Source organism: Ornithodoros turicata, chromosome 5 (genome assembly GCF_037126465.1).
Source record: "Ornithodoros turicata isolate Travis chromosome 5, ASM3712646v1, whole genome shotgun sequence".
Classification (NCBI taxonomy): Eukaryota; Metazoa; Arthropoda; class Arachnida; order Ixodida; family Argasidae; genus Ornithodoros; species Ornithodoros turicata.
Window position 1 is genome coordinate 40,469,929 of NC_088205.1, and position 19,357 is coordinate 40,489,285.

Genomic DNA, 19,357 nt, shown 5'->3' on the forward strand with positions numbered 1-19,357 from the left:
GATATCCGAGAGGCCAGGTATGTTAGGCGCCCAAATAGCACGTCCGGGGCTCTCATAAATTTTTAATAACAACTGTGGCACCTAACAAAGGACAACCTGTATATCCTCATGTGTTTCCATACTGATTCCCGGAAGAATTCGAGGCGCGTTCGAGTAGACCGAATGTACAATCGTGTTTATGAAATAGCGCAAAAAAATTGGACATGGTTGCAAAATTTGAGACATACAAAAATAAAAGATTTGACTGAAATTGGCGGGCTAAAGTGTGCCTAACGAACCAACATTCAGTTAGCTTATAGAAACAAGGTATTCTGAGGCACGATAGGTCTATAAGTTGAGTGAATGTTGGCGTGGATATGTTGCGGTGACGTAGATGGTGTCGTCTAGACGAAAGAAAATGCTGGGGGCTTGAAGGCTCGGCAGTGCAGAGAACCTACGGATACGCATGTAAGATGAGGGAAGTAGGACAACCATGCACGCACACGCATGACGCTGAACTATAAATCCGATCTGTATATTCCGAAACTCCGAGTGGCTGAACACACCGTTTGTATAGACTGCCGGTTTCGTTTATTCTTTCTCGCTCTCTCCTTTTCCTTTTTCTTTTCTTTTTTTTTGGGGGGGGGGGGTTGGGGGATGGGGCTTATTAATACCTGAAGACAATTTATGATACAGCTATAGGATGTGAGGCTTCCTCGCGAACGCAGGAGCCTCTCTCTAGGGAGGAAAGCGCAATTGTAAAAGGCGGTCACGTGTTCCGTTTGTATTATAACACATTACTCTGTTCTCTTTTGATCACAATAATGCTCGTTGTCTTGTCAATGTCATCTGCATTTTTTAGATACTGTAGATATCCTCGTTCACCTCGAAACTGCAAAAAAAAAGTTAAGAAGTCACGACTTCTGTTGTTTGAGTTTCATTTGCGATTTTGTGGTGACTTTCTGTTCTATCTATCAAAGTCTACCAAAATAAGCACAATTTCAGACAACGGAAAAAAAAAAAAAACGTATCGTGCTGCGTTCCTGTCTTTTATTATCCATACTTAATACAGCTAACGCTGTAATGGCTCAAATCTATCCCTAATGCCGCGTGCTTTTCGACAGCCATACTCCTGGCTTTTCTTTTCGTCAGTGGAGAGGGTTCTAGCAGGTGTGCTGTATCATCAGCGTATTTCTTCTGAAGATTTACTATCTTGATCCAGCCGTCGTACATGCTCGCGCTTTCAGCAGACTGCTTGGGACTGTGTTGTTCGCTGTCGCGTCTTTTTTCATTCGATCATCTTTGTTTCTGTAGGTGTGAAGAAAAATTTATTGACTAGTTGATAAGCAACTGCGTGCACCACGTACAAGTCAGTTGTGTAGCATCGATTGCTAGTACGTATGAGTTGAATAAATATGAATGAAGCACGATGAACATTTGATTTACACATAAGAGTTAGTGACGTCTTCATGTTGGGAAAAACTTCGCATGGTTGCATATGCGATCACAATGTCCTCCTTTTAACGTTGAAGCCAAAATAATCGGGGGCACTTCAAACCACGTTACTCAAGCTGTGACGCAACATTTGCCTCAGCTTGCCGTCGTCTGGATCTTTGGACGTCGTTCCCGATTTCCGTTCTTAGCTCACCTCGCATCATACAGTCCACATCTAACATGCGTGACACGCGCTGATTGAGTTCGACACTTAAAACTGGCCTCTTTCCTCTTGGGTGCCACCTTCTTCCCAGTACGTGACGTCACGTTTCTGATATCTCCTAGCCTGTAGCGCAGAATTTTCTTCCAACTTTAACATATTTTAGCCCATCCCATGCTGCGTCCCATTTGTTTGTTCGCCGGTGATGTAGGTTCTCTAAGACACAATTTTTCTTTTTTAGTCCTTGGCTAGAAGGCCATCCTAGTCAGCGCTGCTGCATGTGGCTCATCGCGGCGTAATGCGAAAAAACATGTATATACGGGGTCACGCTCTACTGTCCGTACATCTTGCATTTGTTTCCCAGACCTAGAAACATAGTTAAGACGTTTAACGTCTCCTGACGCAGATCTTTCCCTGCAGTATTCTCAATTCTCAATTCTTTTACCACACCTCTGAAAAGACCACATAACTGTGCTAGTTCATCTCTGGTGTCCGAGGAGAGGGCTGGGGTCGCAAGGCGTGGTAGACTCTCAAGAAGTAAATCGTCATTCTTCCCTGTTAATGATGTGAATTTAGCAACTTCCGTTTTGCTGTCAGTGAGCAGTCTGACGTTCGCACCAGAACCCTTTATAATCTCTGCCAGCTTTCTCACGGACGTGTAATATATTCCCTGTATATTCCCATACAGATTATCGAATACCCTTCTAGCAATTATTCGTTCTATGGCGTACAGGCAGTCTGAAGACATATTGGAAGGCCCATCTGTTCGTACTCCCGTCGCAGATTCCCAGAATTCTCAGACGCAGAAAATAGGGGCACAAAAGCTCTTGCATACAGGAACAATAGCAAGAACGCGCGCAGAGCGAATAAGCTTTGGCAACGTCCTAGCATACTTCCTACTCAAGACAAGACCGCAGTGCTATCAGGTCCAGTAGATATCTTGATGAACAAGGAATGATTTCATTAGATGAAGTATGGAAGGGAAAAAAAGTAACTAAAATCAAAGAAAACAATAAGTCGGTCGTTACTCTTGTGCACGGGTTTCATTGATAGCTGCTGTAATCGCCCTCGCCTTTCTGTCTGTCGTGTGGTTAATGCAGAAGTCGTGATGAAGCGGGCAACTCAACAAGATACAGATAAAATAATGATTCCGCGCTTGATGCCCCGGTACGAGTACATCATGAGCCGTGCAGTAGTGGCCGGTCTGCAACCGCTGTAAGAAAAAAAAAAAAAAAACAAAGAGAGAGAGAGAAACTTCAGTAGTCGAGTGGCATCGGCGAGTCCCGCAAAAGAAGCTGATTATCGCTTTTATCTCTTATCGCTCTCAAAGCATGAACGCGAAAGGTGGACGGTTGTTCAGCTGTGAGACCTACTGACTCATGTATTTATTTCCCCTGTTGGCCATGGAGGCAATACAAAAGGGAGGTTAGCATTTCGTAGCATAATGTTACCATAGCAGCATACAACCACATGAAAAAAATGTGCAGGTACGTGGAGGTAAATAAACAAGTACATTAAACATTTTGGTCAACTGGAGCAAAGAATGACAACACGTACAAAGTGGAAATTGAAAAACGGCAATGCAGCGCAATGGTCATGCCGGCCAGACGCGTGAGCCTTCCTCCTTCATCTCCCCCTCTTCATCCCTTCCCCCAGCAAAGTGCCGCCAGTGTAGGCATGCAGATCGCTCCAATTTCCACGTCACCCCTCCGCCCGCAATGGTCGCATAAGCATTTCTTAAATTGTTTGGCATCGGTAACGGAATGCATATAAGCTCTTGAATTAACGATCTTCTTAGGTATTATTATGACAAATTTGTGAAACAAACACTCACAAGTTATTATTCGGCCAGTGGAAAGCAGACGCAGATGTACGGCAACATGAACAACTCCGTGCGGCACCCCCCATTGTTCTCTATAGAACCCCGCTTCATTGTCCCTGATGTTTTGCACATGAAGATACGAATAGTCGAGCAGCTTCTTGAAAACCTGCTCTGGAAATGCAGGAGGTAGACACTGCTAATAGAGTGCGCGATCCAAAAGGAAAAGACACGTCCGTGAGAAAACTGGTGGACATTATAAAGGAAACTGGCGCGAACGTCAGACTGCTCACTGACAGCAAAACGGAAGTCGCTAAATTCACATCATTAACAGGAAAGGATGTCGATTTACTTCTTGATAATCTACCTTTCCTCAGACACCAGAGATGAACTAGTACACTTGTGGGATCTTTTTAGACGTGTGGTAAAAGAATTTGAGCAAGATACTGCAGGGAAAGATCTGCGTCAGGAGCAGGAGACGTTAAACGTCCTAACTATGTTTCTAGATCTGGGAAACAAATGCAAGGGGTACGGACAGTAGAGCGTGACCCCGTAGATACATGTTTTTTCGCATTACGCCGCGATGAGCCACATGCAGCAGCGCTGACTAGGATGGCCTTCTAGCCAAGGACTAAAAAAGAAAAATTGTGTCTTAGAGAACCTACATCATCGGCGAACAAACAACTGCGACACAGCATGGGATGGGCTAAAATATGTTAAAGAATAGAAGAAAATTCATCTGCGCTACAGGCTAGGAGATATCAGAAACGTGACGTCATGTACTGGGAAGAAGATGGCATCCAAGAGGAAAGAGGCCACGTATAAGTGTCGAACTCAACCAGCGCGTGTCACGCATGTTAGATGTGGACTCTATGACGCGAGGTGAGCTAAGAACGGAAATCGGGAACGACGTCCAAAGATCCAGACGACGGCAAGCTGAGGCAAATGTTGCGTCACAGCTTGAGTAACGTGGTTTGAAGTGCCCCCGATTATTTTGGCTTCAACGTTAAAAGGAGGACATTGTGATCGCATATGCAGCCATGCGAAGTTTTCCCAACATGAAGACGTCACTAACTCTTATGTGTAAATCAAATGTTCATCGTGCTTCATTCGTATTTATTCAACTCATACGTATTAGCAATCGATGCTACACAACTGACTTTTACGTGGTGCACGCAGTGGCTTATCAACCGGTCAATAAACTTTTCTTCACACCTACAGAAACAAAGATGATCGAATGAAAAAAGACGCGATAGCGAACAACACAGTCCCAAGCAGTCTGCTGAAAGCGCGAGCATGTAGTACGTCTGGATCAAGATTGTAAATCTTCAGAAGAACTACGCTGATAAGACAGCACACCTGCTAGAACCCTCTCCACTGACGAAAAGAAAAGCCAGGAGTACGGCTGTCGACAAGCACGCGGCATTAGGCTGCAGTAGGGATCGATTTGAGCCACTACGGCTTTAGCTGTATTAAGTATGGAAAATAAAAGACAGGAAAGCAGAACGATATATTTTCTTTACTTTTCTATTTTTTTTCGTTGTCTGAAATTGAGCTTATTTTGAGAGATTTTGAGAGATGACGACAACAGAAAGTCGCCAGATAATCGCAAATCAAACAAAAACAGCAGAAAGTCGTGATTTCTTTGTAACTTTTTTTGTTTTTTCAAGCTGAACGACATATCTACAGTGTCTAAAAAATGCAGATGACATTGACAAGGCAACGAGCATTATGTCCGCATGCAGCATGTGGTCGAAAGAGAGCAGAGTAATGTGTTGTAATACAAACCGACCACGTGACCGCCTTTGCGTTTTCCGCGCTAGAGAGGCTCCTGCGTTCGCGAGGAAGCCTCACATCCTATAGCAGTATCATAAATTGTCTTCAGGTATTAATAAGCCCCCTCTTCCCCCTCAAAAAAAAAAGAAAAGGAAAAGGAGAGAGCGAGAAGAATAAACGAAACCGGCAGTCTATACAAACGGTGTGTTCATCCACTCGGAGTTTCGGAATATACAGATCGGTTTTATAGTTCAGCGTCATGCGCGTGTGTGCATGGTTGTCCTACTTCCCTCATCTTACATGCGTATCCGTAGGTTCTCTGCACTGCCGAGCCTTCAGCCTTCAGCATTTTTTTCGTCTAGACGACACCATCTACGCCACCGTGACATATCCAAGCCAACATTCACTCAACTTATAGATCTATCGTGCCTCAAAATACCTCGTTTCTACAATCAAACTGAATGTTGGTTCGTTAGGCACACTTTAGCCCGTCAATTTCAGTCAAATCTTTTATTTGTGTATGTCTCAAATTTTGCAACCATGTCATTTTTTTAGTTTCCTTTTTTTGTGTGCGCTATTTCATAAATACGATTGTACATTCGGTCTACTCGAACGAGCCTCGAATTCTTCCGGGAGTCAGTATGGAAACACATGAGGATATACAGGTTGTCCTTTATTAGGTGCCACAGTTGTTATTAAAAATTTATGAGAGCCCCGGACGTGCCGTTTGGGCGGCTAACATACCTGGCCTCTCGGATATCTTTCCTATTTCCGGTCTCATCAGTGTTCGATGGCTAACTAGAATGGTATACTTAATTAGCTTCACTAATTTTCAAAGATAAGAGATTGACCGAATGACAACATTGAATTCCTTGGAGTCATTGACATTCTCTATGACCGACACATTGGTGTCTATAATTATGAACCTATCCTCGATAAACTTGGTTTGACAACCCTAGCACATCGTAGAACCTCAGATATCACATTTTCCTGTGCAAAGTAGTACATGTCGTCTTAAGCTGTCGTTGGTTCATTTTTTGCTGTTCTTTTTAGTTCTTTCTTGTGTTTTCATCCTTCCTTCATCATCTTCACATAATGTTCCATGTGCGCAGGGTACGCACCTCCGCGGTGAAACACCCCATTTCATCATCGTCATTATTGTTGTCTTTGTTGTGCCGTTCACTCCGACCACACCTTTATTTTATGTTTTGTTTGATTGCTCACAGTTTAGCAGATGATACCAACAGACTTAGTAACAGCCATAATGTATACACGTTTGCTCTTTATTACAACCTCAACGGCGTTAGTTCTCCAAACTGCTGTCAAGTTTTTAGCTTTTTATATCCTATACCCTTACCACGTGAGGTAACACACAAATCTTTGCTCCTCGTATTGTTATTTCTTGTTTGTCTTCTTTATCCGTTGTAGTCTCTTCTGCGGCGAGCCATTTCCCAAACCTGTGGTTGCGCGTGGCCTTGAACGTAGGCTTCGCCGCAGCGCGTTCGTGTGGCGATGGAAGGCCCCTTTACAGATTCAAAATTTGGAACCCGAATGGAACCTTGAAGATGCCACTCTTCATGGCCAAAAAATTGCTCAAAAGTTTCGTCTTGGCAGAGGCAACATCCCATTAGAGAACGAATGCAAAGCGCTGCCAGCAGAATATGTAGCACGCGCTTTTCGTTCCAAAATACACAGGCTCTATGGAATCCGTTTTAGGTGAAGCCTGCTTTACGTTTTGTCCCTAATTCTTGGGCATGTTGCTATCGTTGGATTTGTCGTATTTTCTACCTGCTCCCCAGTGAGTGGTGATGAGCTCTGACTAAACGTGCACTGTATGCTTACAGCTTTTTTCGTGTGACACCGTCGGCATTTGAAAGTTTGCTGGAGCTTGTGAGGCCCTCCATCACACTGAACGACACCAGGTGGAGAAATGCCATTCCTGCCGAAACGCGGCTGGCACTTACATTACGGTACACCTTAACTCGACTTCACACAGCCTACACATCACCTCAGACCAACATTTTGTCTAGTATGTGCATATGTTCTGTTCACTCAGATTCTTGGCGAGTGGCGACAGTCAAAGAAGCATATCCTTCGGATTTAGGGTAGGCAGGTCCACAGTCAGCGCAGTTATTGCAATGACCTGTACGGCACTCTGGGACCATCTTGCACCAGTTTATGTCAAGTGCCCATCTACACCCGAGGAATGGCAGAAAGTTGCCCACGACTTTGGAGTAATCTGGAACCTCCCGAACTGTCTTGGAGCCATCGACGGGAAGCACATTGTGACAGAGTGCCCTCCAAACAGTGGCTCTATGCATTACAACTACAAAGGATCCTTCAGCACCGTAAGATGAATATCCTGACTACTATCTATGATATAGTTAAACAGTGGAAATGATAGTTAAGAAACAAGTGAGCTGGTGATACAGATCCATACCGAAAAACCCCACGACCAGGAACACAAATAGTTGTGTGTGTTCATCCTGTTTGATTTCTCTAGGCTCAAGATTTCCAAATATGGGTATAATATGCACAAAACTTCTGTGAAATGTACAACAAACATGCAAAACACAGTAAAATATGCTTTGGAACACGTTTTTTTTGTGTGTGCGTGTGTGGCTGCGACATTTTCTGAGGTTACTAGTCTCGTAACACGAACAAGAAAGTATTATACGGTAGGCGCGGTGCAGGAATGTTGTATGATATTCTATTGCATGAAGTTCTATAATTTCGTCGGTGACTCTATGGTTTACTAGTTTTTCCAAGTTCTGATGCCTGCCTTCACGAGACTTTTCTTTGAACTTGCAGGTGCTAATGGCCATATGCGATGCACACTATCGTTTTCTGTGCGTGGACATAGGGAAACCTGGCAGCGAAAGTGACGGAGGAGTCTTTTCTAGAAGTGAGATGGGGACACGTTTTGAAAACCAGTTGATGAACCTCCCTCCACCAGAGCCGCTGAAGCACGGGCAACAACCTTTGCCGTATGTTTTAGTGGGAGATGAGGCCTTCCCCCTAAAGAAATATCTTCTGCGACCTTATCCACGTGCAGATGGACTCAACTACCCGAAGAAGGTCTTTAACTACAGGTTGAGTCGAGCTAGAAGAGTTGTTGAAAATGCCTTCGGCATTCTTGCAAACCGGTGGAGAGTATTGAGAAGGCCTTTTAAAGCATCCCTCCAGAACACCAACACAGTAATTGTAGCTTGTGTGGCACTACACAACTTTTTAATGAGTGACGAACAAAGCAGGGCATCATATGCACCACCACACCTAATCGACAGAGAGGATGACGTGCACACTGTCACAGACGGAGAATGGAGGGCTGAGGGACAAGGACTGAACTGTGTGGGCACTCGTTTTGGTTCAAACATGCATAGTAAGGAAAGTGTAAAAATGCGACTATACTGAATATATTGTGACCTATGGTAGTGTGCCGTGGCAGGAGAGGATTGTGAATAGGTCAGGTTGAATGGAGGAACTGCCACAAAGTCTCCTTTTCTCTGTCCTCTGACATGAATATTCAAAAGGCTTTCTCCTAGCCACTAAATCCTAGCCACTAAATCCTAGCCAGTAAATCCACTGCAGCAAAGAACTTGAGGAGTGAGACAAAAAAAAAGGAGAGAGAGAGAAACAAAGACGGCAATAGGCAAAAAAAGAAAGTCAGAGACATCAGAGTTGCCACAGCGATAGCATCAGTGTCTAGATGTGAACAGTGAACACTTTGAAAAACTGATGTAGTTTCATTCTGCCTGCATCCATTGAATTTAAAGAAGGAGAAGTCTCAGTCCACCTTGAACGACGCTCACAAGACCCAGAAAGCATTCATGTGTGTCGTGTCTTTTGTTTAGTGCATATCCTCAAGCTCATGGTTCTGCTGTGATGGCAGTATATTATTAGTAAGTTTCTGCTTCATAGATTTGTATATTGTCTTTCTGTTTAGCGTGCATTGCTTTATTTTGGCTTCCACTGAACATCTGATTTAACTGTATATAGGCTTTGCTTAATCTGCTGTCATACCCTGCGGCACGTGCAGCATGCAGCCACATATGGGCAGACTCACGTTAAATGTGCTCCACTTATATTAATAAATTTTTATGCACAGCCTGTTTTTTGAATGACACACATATATTATCTATAAAATGTAGACAGTCCTTCCTTTTGTGTACATGTATTTACTTTTCTGCGCAATCTTCCATTTCAGCGTCCAGAAGGTAGTTTTGCACCTTTGTCATGAACTGGAGAGCACATGGTCGAGAAAGAACACGTAAGCGTTCGGCCAACATCATACAAAAATAAAATATGTGATCTTTGCTGCTCAGTTCTCCTTTCCATTTGTTCAGGGAGTCCATGTTTTCCTTTATGCAGTCAATGATGTCGTCCCCACCAGTGCGCTTCCTCCTAAAAATAAACGCAGAATTTCAATTCTCAGCATTCAATGTACAACACCATGGATGGCAGTTACACTGATGTTGATGATGATCAGAACTGAAGCAGTGTCGATCGTTTCGCAAACATCTTCAAATATGTGAATGTCTACTTACGGAATATATGTCGTACATCATTGACCTGCATTTGCAAATCAACACCAGCAGGAATTTACATTTCTCATTCAAAATATATGTATCAGCTAAAAAGGCATATATTCAATCTATACTTATTTACATAGTTATATATCTATGCTTTGTTGGATGAGGCAGTTACGCAGAGGACGAACAAAACACAAGCCTATCACAATGCTGAGTTGTGCCCAGCTATACTTGTTGCATGCATTCCACTTACTTTTTGGGAGCTGCTGTCGGAGTGGCCACATGAGAGCTGCAACAAAAAAAGACCTGATCTGAAACCTGGAATGTGATGTGCAGACTACAAGCTGAGTAAATGTAATAGTTTATACCGACTTACCTATGCTGTGATGACTGCTCAAATATTCTGAAAAATGCAACTACAATAAGAACAACAACAAAACTGCATCACAAGGAAGCTACTGCACTCATTTTACAGTGAAAAACAAATACTTAATAGTAGTAACGCAGGGCTTTAAGTTGTGAGTGACCTGAGATCAAACAAATGTTCATACTACAAAATCCCACCTAACAGATGGATGGATCCCTTATTTTAGATGACTAGCTTTTCCCGACCTGATAGAGGTTACATGCAGTATGTACTGACATACCTCTCGTATACCAACACTGCCCTTCAACAGAAAACAATCCTGGTCCAGTGAATGTTTGCCAGAACAAAGGTTTCACCACGTACAAATTATTCGTGTCCTGTGTCTTATTGTGTATAAAAAACTAACTTGATGCTTACCTGGTCGAAGTTGACTCTTCTGATGGCACAGTCAATGGGCTATGGCTGAAAAACATCAAGATGCAGTCACATGATAAATTCTGAGATCACACATAAGGTTGTGGGACCTAAGAGCCTTATTTCTGAGCCACAATGGCTCTTTCTACTCAATTATTCGTTTCACAGTAGAAAATGTTGCACATGAAAGTCACCTTGTGGACGTGTCATCACCTCCTTCAAAATATTCTGAATGGACCATATATTGGCTGTACAAAATATGAATTGGTATAAAATTATGCATATAAAGTTCTTGGTATAAAACTATTCCGCGAATGACCGTGCATAAAAAGCATACTCACATCAACCCCTCAACGCCAGAGCAGTTTTCCTCTATTGGGCTGGAGATGTCGGCTGCGGGAATGTTGGACAACGTCGCACTGCAAGGAAACAAGTATCAATTCTTAATAACGACCACCCATATACTGAGGCACCGGTTTAAAGCAAACTGTGGAGCACACTTACAAGCTGCTGTCTCTATCTCCTAAAAAACTGTCGAGAGTCGTATAAAAGGCCCATTTCGAGTGCCTGACCTCAGCCGCCCCGCATCCACTCCTCTTTGAGTCCAGAAATGTTTTCTTTTCTGCTGCGTATTTGGCCTTCATCGTCTGAAATTTTTGTGCTGCCACAGCTCCTGGCAAACAGAATTGAAAACAAGACAAAACGAAACTCAGACTCCGAACAGCCGTAACGTCAGGAACGCTACTGAGAAGCGTAACAGGTTGCCTACACATTTGATGTGATAGACACCTCACAACTTTCTCCTGTTACGATAAATTAGAAATGTGCAAACACATGTACAAGAACGTCCACACGAGAACATGCAATTCTGGCAAAACTCACCTGTTACTCCCAGTTCGTGCCCGATCTCCGCCCAACGGTTGTCTTTCATTATTGTATCTTTGAAGTTTGGAGATGCCTTGTCATATAAAGAGCGGTGTGGCCGTACCATGTCGATTAACTGGTTAAATGGAAAATTACTCGACATTTTTGCTTGCTCCGTGGTCCCAACGTGGTCTCCGCGTCTTCGCTGCCTTCGCGCCGTGAAATGCGGAAGCAAAACTACGACACAGCTTCCGCTACGTCATCGCCAAAAGAAGCTCCCGATTGGTCAATGTCGAACAGCGCTTAAAATAGCACTGAAAAAGTTGACCGGGGCTCAACTTCGGCAGATTCCGTTTTGTAGCAGTTCATAGCACTGCGAGAAGGAAAACATAGCGCTGTTTTTTACCGCTGTGTAGCAAATCGCTGTATGTGGGAACTGGCCTTTAGTGGATACGCGGGACGGTATGTCGGCCAGGGGGGCATGTTGCCGAATTATCGGGTCTGTAGCAGCCAGGGGGCAGGAGCGGCGTGTCAGGAGTCACAGCGAGCGAGGACGGCTACAAATGTGAACAATGGATCAACGTTGTTCAAACAAGGAAGGTCATTTAAAATGCCTCGAAACCCTATTTCGTTCCTAAAGTTGTCCACCTGGAGCTATTATGCAATATATTTAATATATTTTCGCTGTGCGTCTTCGCGTGTGTCTTCACTGACCATTGAGACCATCGGTCATGGAACATGCGCGTAGTATCACCAAGCGTGTAACCTGTCAACTAGTCAGGGAACATTGGATCCAATGCTCTTCGTGAGGTTGACACGTTAATGGCTTGGTGGCGCTATGCGGATGTTCAATGACAATTGATTTCAATGTTTTTTAAGACTGCCCGTGTGACAGGGGAAAAACACGAATAATGGAGACAGTGTAAGAAGATTATCGGTCTCGAGGCTACGGACAGTGCAGTAGGGCTTGCAGAACGCAATACCCAGGCTGTCACACGGTCAGTCTTCACTGTCCATTCACTCTTAGAAATAGGTCTTCTATCGTGCCGTCAAGAGCTGCCGTGTCTTCTAGATTCACGCTCAAGGCCGAAGTTTTAGACGGCAGATGCCCACGTGACCCGGGAGAAAAGAAGATACCATAAAAATTTATCTTGCTTTTTTTGGCGCGTACGCCGTGTAGAAGACACGTTTATCACGTGACCAGGAATCGGACGTCGTGAAGCCTATTTCGTGTTGTCTAAATTTTTGCCGTGGTTTCTATGGGCTCGGAGTGATCACCTGACCGGCGTCGAGGACCGGAATCACGTGAACTATGCGACGGGGCGAGACATGCTGGTGGCGCGGCACTGGTCACACCTCTTCTTCGGTGGCTTGCCGCCAGCGTTTCCTCGCTTTGCTGATTCTGGGATTCTATTACAGGTAAGACACCTACGTTTAATAACTTTTATTGCGATAACTATGCTCGCAGCACTACTATCGTAGTGGCTACCTGTTATTTCCCCGAGCTTCTAACGAGCATTTGGAAGGTGCAGGTGCGAATGGAAGTGTCATGGCGGTCGTGACAGAATGTCAACGAAAGTTATGTGGTGATGCTTGAGAATGAAAGATGAAAGTCACTGAAACAACATCAGTCAACATCAGTTCTTTCATGCTTGAGAAGTTGAGTTGTGCCTGTATTCGAGAGACGCTAATGTGTTATCAGCTGTATCCGGCTTGTAGCCAGTGGCGTAGCCACGGGGGGGCTAGGGGGGGCTCGAGCCCCCCCCCCCCTACCTGCCACGGACCGACCCACACAAATCGTGCAAATCCGAGAACATAATATATGTGGGGGGGTACCAGTGTGACGATCGCGAAAGTTCTTTCAGTTCATGGCGTCTATCTAAGAAGCACTCTTGAATGGTTTTCAAAGTATGAGCTTTTCAAAATACTTCCAATCTCGTGACACCACCTCATTGGTCATGACAGCCTATACATGTAATCGTACTGTGAACGTCTAAATCAACTATTTTCGTTCCTTTTTTTAATCCTCAGTTTGCAGTGTGCACAAGTATGTGTGTGTTGTCGACACAGGATCAGCGGGGGGGGGGGGGAGTTTTCGTAACGAGCCCCCCCCCCCTACCTTGGAGGTCTGGCTACGCCACTGCTTGTAGCTGTTAGAATTGCTTCTAAATGTGTACTTCACGAGCGCTAACGTTTGTGTATGGCGCAGGATGTTTTTGTCTTTCGGGGGCTCGTTTCGACCGTGGTTTGAGTAACCATTCTCTGTCTCAGCTGGCCGCAGTGGGTATGGACGTCACCAACGAAGACTTCACTGGTGTTCAACGTCCTGCCTGGAGGAAATGTGCGTGTGGTTCATACCGAAAACTGACAGATATTAGCCGGTACACGGCACAAGTGTTACCCGGAACATGCGTCCAATGCTAACACTCACCTGTCGACCATGACCGCATTCAGTAAGATATCTCTTTGATCTCTCCTCCTACATACTTGGAACTGCCGTGGTACCAATGTACCATTTTTCTCTCCTCGCTGCCTCACCTATCATCGTTTAAGTATAAGCTATAGTTCGTACCCTTTCACTGTTGTCGATAGTGACTTTTATTACACTTAATGTTGTTCGTATCCACTTTGTAATGCGTCTTTGTCGTCGTTTACTTTGTCACAGTTACGCCTGGAAGCAGAATTCCGATTCGAGGCCAGGATGGGAAGCATGGAGGAAACGCTGCACAACGGGTGACAACTGCCATATCAACAGCCCCCACAAAGAGATGTAGAGCCGCTGAAATATGGTGATCATATGCCCTGAGCAACAAACAGGTCTGCATCCCAGCGAAACTTGTTTCGTAGCGAGTTTCAAGCTTGCAAATAGTTTCGCAGCAGCGGCGTCGATCCGCGCCGTTTTGTGTAATCTGTGATATTTTCACTATGTGTGGTTCTTATTCATTTTTATTTTCTCTGAGTCATTTCTCTGTGAACAGGGTATTTTCCATAGTTTGCAAGTCTAGTCAATATTCACTGTATCACTGCCACAATTTCACAACTTTGCCGAAATTCAATCCCCTTTGAAACAAATTCTGTTGCCTGCAAGCATGCCTGCCAAGCCTGCGCCGAGAGGGGGGGGGGGGAAGCAGTAGCACGCGGGGAGGGGGAAACGACCGGGAAAGGAGGAAACTGTGAAACATAAAACAGACGCCACTTTTGTGGCTTCTACGAGGGAAACCACGTGATGCGACGTCATTCCCCGCGCTTTCGCGTGGTCTCTACGTAGAAACCCCAAGATTACCGTTTTTCGGGTGTCTGTAGAAGACACGATAGAAGATCCATTTCTAAGAGTGTTTGAAACCAACTGTCATGGAACATGCGCGTAGTATCACGAAGCGTGTAACCTGTCAACCAGTCAGGGAACAATGGATCCAACGCTTTTTGTGAGGTTGACACGTTAATGGCTTGGTGGCGCTATGCGGATGATCAATGACCAATGATTTCAATGTTTCTTGAAGGCTGGCCGTGTGACAGAGGAAAAACACGAATCATCCAGACAGTGTAAGAATATTATCGGTCTCGAGGCTACGGAGAGTGCAGTAGCGCCTGGAGAACGTAATGCCCGGACTGTCACGGGGTGTATCCTGTTACCCACTCTTAATAATAAAACTTTTGAAATCCACGCTAAGAAATCAACGCTTCAAAATACATCCCTTTGAAATCCACGCTGTCAAAAGAAGTCACATTAGGTCTATGCAGTCCAGTGTTAAGCATGGTTTCACGTGAGAGAATCAGTGGTTAAGAGGGTCACACTCCAGAATAACGAGTCTTTATGCAATTCTGTGTCGTATTCAGCATGTATCTCTCAATTAATCATTAATTTAATTAAGTTATAGGCGCAAATAACTACGCGTATGAATACTAGGAAAACAACGCTTCGGCAGGTCGGCTACCATTGCGAACGAGGCTATCTGAGAAAATGGAGTAACGACGGAGCCGCATGGTTCGTACGGTGTTGCGGATGTGCTGCATAAAAGGATAATCACTGCAAGTTCTAATAAAGCATATATGTTTCTGCCGATTTCGTCAGGTATTTTTCAGACGTGTAACGACTTGGTGTGCTAACACGCTTGCAACTCATAAAGGAATTCATGGGTGAAGTGACATTGATGCATTCGTAGCTGTTTTGGACAGGGAATCGGATAGTGAAAAATGTCCAGGATGAGCAACATATAAAACGTACCGCCAAACTGCTGTGTCAACCATTTGTCACGACGGTAATCACGTAAACATCATGTAAACGTCTCTTGCTTTCCTCGGCCTCAGCCTACGAAGGACCGCGAATGTTATGTTTGATCAGAGCCGCGAAAAGTGGTTCAGCAAGGCAAAACCGTGCCGGGAACACCGCCATAGGTGTGAAGTGTTTAATTAGATCACAGCGAAAGATAGCAAAGGAAGAAATTCATTATCGAGGGAGCAGCTTGGTGGGGAGGCTGGTGGGAACGAATGATAGGAGGCGTCAAAGCAGTATTGCGCAGAACTTTAGGGCGAGCCTCACTTACCTCGGAATAACTAGCTACACTTTTGGCAGAAGCTGAAGGGGTGATTAATTCGCAACCAATTAACTATGCGGATGCGGACGACAATGACAATATGCTAACCCCCGCCCATTTTTTGATTGGAGAGCGGCTGACCTGTTTGCCTTACTCGTCAGCACCGACGCCTTCTGTTGCTACCTACAGTGGATCCGACTACCGACGCAAAAGAAAGTATCACCAGGATGTGACCAACATTTTTTGGAAGAAGTGGACCGATGCTTATCGTTCTGGCTTACGTTCTGCATACAAGTTTCCACAGAAGAAGGGAAATACAGTAAAAGAGGGGGACGTAGTGGTGGTGCACGACGAGCAACGCCCCAAGTACTTTTGGAAGCTGGGAGCCGTAAAGGGCGCCTCACACTAGACGAACAAAACACGAAGCAACAGCAAAGCACGAGCAAAACACGAAAGCGAAACTGCTGGCGAACAGTGTTTCCAGAGCACGTTCGCCGAACATCCTCGCACACCGCAGAAGCAGAAAAAAAAACATCGGATGACAGCGAATGTTTTGCCAGTGTGATTGAAATCGCGAACAAAAACATGCACGAAGAACATGTGCGCCGAACAAAAAGCTGTGTTTCGGACATTGCTCGATTTTCGAGATGGAAAACACGGCTGTCCACAGTACAGCGTTGCGAGCCCTAGGGAATTTCCTTAGGTCTAGAGAATTTGAAGTTGCAACGAGCAAAAAAAAAAAGAAAAGAGAAAAGAAACAAAACTCATAATAATAATGATAAAATAAAATTCTTGCTCAACATCTAGGGAGTAATATATCGTCGAATATACACGTGTAGCTCATCTAAAAATTGGGAGCTATGACATTTTCGTTTAAGAGGAAACGAAAAGAACGTAACTTACAAAAATCAGATTTTCTAATAAGTACCCACCATCCCATTTGCTCGTTCAACTGTTTCACTCTCTCTGCCGCTTTCCCAGAGAGCGCAGTTTGAGTAGCCACCAGGCGCTTCCGAAAAAAAAAAAAAAAGTCAAGTTGAAAGTAGAGATTTCGATTTCCACGTAAGGTGAGTCCTCCCACATTTATGTGACGACATACAGCACGTGCCGCAGGGTAGGCCTTCGGGTAGGATTTCCGCAAGAAGTATTGTTTCAGCGAACTTTGTGGACAGCCTTGTTGATAACCCTTTTTCGTTTAATTTGTGGATCGAGCACGTAGAGAAATTAAACGCTCACCGGATGAATTTATTGACGTCTGGGATACATTATTATAGGATACACTCCTGTAAACTGTTTAAAAACAGAAAAGCCTCGAACACCGTCACACACGCGTTACATGTCATGCCGCCATCTTACATTGTCTCTCTCTTTCTTCCCCCAGTCTCTTCCTCAGGTCTTTCTCTCCGCCGCCTCGCTGGCGCCCCATCGTTCTGTGCAGGAAAAGCGCCCTTACAGGCGGCCACCCCTAAGCGGTGACTGCTCGGATAAACTGCTACTTTCGCTACATTCGCCCATCCCAAAGCAGGACACGTTTCCGAAAGCGTTCCGTGGTCCGCCCAACAAACACAACCACACACTCAAAAGTTGCACTACAATCACACCTGGGCACACTTGTCAGCGCGACATGAAGAACTACAAGGAATGTCCAACTTCCTCTTCAACCTCTGCTGTTCGCAGCGTTGCGCGTTTCAGCCGGCTGATATGTTGAACTGACTGCTTGCCATCACGTTCAGCCACTTCATAGAGGTTGTGTCCACGTTGTTCAATGACCTGGGCAGGTCCTCTCCACCTTGGTGCAAACTTTCCAACAATGCCCTCTCTAGCATCTGACAGAGTCATCGTCTGTATCCAGACTAATTCCCCAGGTTCGTAGGTTACCTCCTGTCGTGACTTGTCATAGTTCTTCTTTTGGCGAGTACTTGCTTGATTCTGATGTTTACTCGCCCTTTTCCAAAGGAGTCGGAAATGCTGAAGTTGTTCCTCAACAGCTGGCACCTCTGAAGTATCTTCACTCTGTAACCGTGAGGCCAAGGGCGTTCCGACGCGCCGTCCGTACTGAAGTTCCAGTGCTGTATACCCGACTGACTCGTTCAGCGAGGTGTTGATAGCGTAACAGAGTGCCGGCAACTTCGTGTCCCAGTCTTTGTGCTTCTCTTCTAGGTACGCCATCAAATATGACTTCACGTTGCGGTTTGCTCGCTCCACGGGATTGCAGTGTGGGCTGTATGCAGGGGAATGCTGAAGCTCTATTCCCCATAGCTCTAGGAGCTCTCCAAATTTCTTTGCCCGAAACTGTGGGCCGTTGTCTGCGATAATGATCCTTGGAGCTCCTATCTCGTAGAACAGACAACTTAGTCGCTCCACAACCTTTTCCACGGTATCTTCCGACAATGCGGTAGCCCACAAAAACTTCGTGAAAGTGTCCTGAATCGTGAGAATCCATCTTTTTCTTCCCGCTGTCAACGGGTATGGTCCCATGAGGTTCACACTTAGTCGATAGTTCGGCCCATGAGGTTCTCGGATAGCCATTACGCCAGCAGGCTTGGTGTTTGCTGCTTTTGTTGTTTGGCATATTACACAGGATGCCACATAATCTCTCACCATGCCTCGCAATCCAGGCCAGTTGAACTCTTCGGATACCCGGTGGTACGTGCGTTTGACACCGCCGTGTCCAGCGGTTTCAGCATCATGGCATTCGCGAAGGACTTCGCGTATTCGTATTTCTGGGATCATCAGGCGCATATGACTACCACCATCGTTTTCTATCGACTGATACCAGAGGGTCCCGAGCTTCTGACATTGTTCAGAATGTTGCTGGCGATAATCCGCGATCCAAGGGCAATTTTCTTGATCCAGAGCCCATTCGGCACTGACATCAAGGGAGCTCACTCTTAGGATGGCTTCGTTGGAGTTTTCTATTTCCGAGTCCCATTCACTGCGGTTCTCTTCACCGTTGTCAACCAAAGGTGAGACCAGGTCACCTGTAGGGTGGCGTGACAAAGCGTCCGCACAGCAGTTGTCACTTCGCCTGATCTTCTCCATAGTGTAGTCGTACTCCTGTAAGGTGAGTGCCCACCGGGTCATGCGTGCCGATTTGCATTTGTTGTCCTGCAGCCAAACTAATGCACTACAGTCCGTACGGACGGTAAACTGCCGTCCAAGCAGATATTGCCGGAACTTGCCCACGGCACTCGCAACCGCAAGGCACTCTCTTTCCTTGACTGTGTACCTCTGATGTGCCTCCGTCAGAGTAGCGCTCATAAACTCCAGTGGGTGTTCGAACCCAGTGTCATCGGTCTGTAATAAAACAGCCCCAACTCCTACAGCGCTTGCGTCAGTAGCCAAAATGAAGGGTTTGCTGAAATCAGGCAACCTTAGTGCGGGAGCACGAGCCATCTCCTCTTTCAGCTTAGTGAA

At 45.2% G+C, this 19,357-nt stretch overlaps 1 protein-coding gene and 1 pseudogene across 1 annotated transcript; both read right to left on the reverse strand.

Annotated features, from left to right (window-relative positions):
- The window catches only part of LOC135395763 (cell adhesion molecule Dscam1-like), a 97,914-nt pseudogene that overhangs the window by 12,729 nt on the left and 65,828 nt on the right, over nt 1–19,357 (reverse strand).
- LOC135394399 (uncharacterized) lies at nt 9,252–11,614 on the reverse strand. The gene is made up of 8 exons (XM_064625127.1): nt 11,424–11,614; nt 11,046–11,214; nt 10,883–10,960; nt 10,736–10,789; nt 10,545–10,589; nt 10,137–10,163; nt 10,014–10,049; nt 9,252–9,632 (listed from the first exon to the last, which is right to left on the reverse strand). The coding sequence occupies exons 1-8, from the start codon at nt 11,566–11,568 to the stop codon at nt 9,407–9,409; spliced, it is 780 nt and encodes a 259-aa protein (XP_064481197.1). The 5' UTR covers nt 11,569–11,614; the 3' UTR covers nt 9,252–9,406.

Bases quoted from the DNA above. Each gene is read 5' to 3' on its own strand.
- LOC135394399 (XM_064625127.1), bottom strand. From the start codon at position 11,568: ATGTCGAGTAATTTTCCATTTAACCAGTTAATCGACATGGTACGGCCA. The intron at 11,215-11,423 runs GTGAGTTTTGCC...TCTGTTTGCCAG, and splicing joins GCACGAACTGGGAGTAACAG to GAGCTGTGGCAGCACAAAAA. The intron at 10,164-10,544 runs GTAAGCATCAAG...TGCATTTTTCAG, and splicing joins GAAGAGTCAACTTCGACCAG to AATATTTGAGCAGTCATCAC.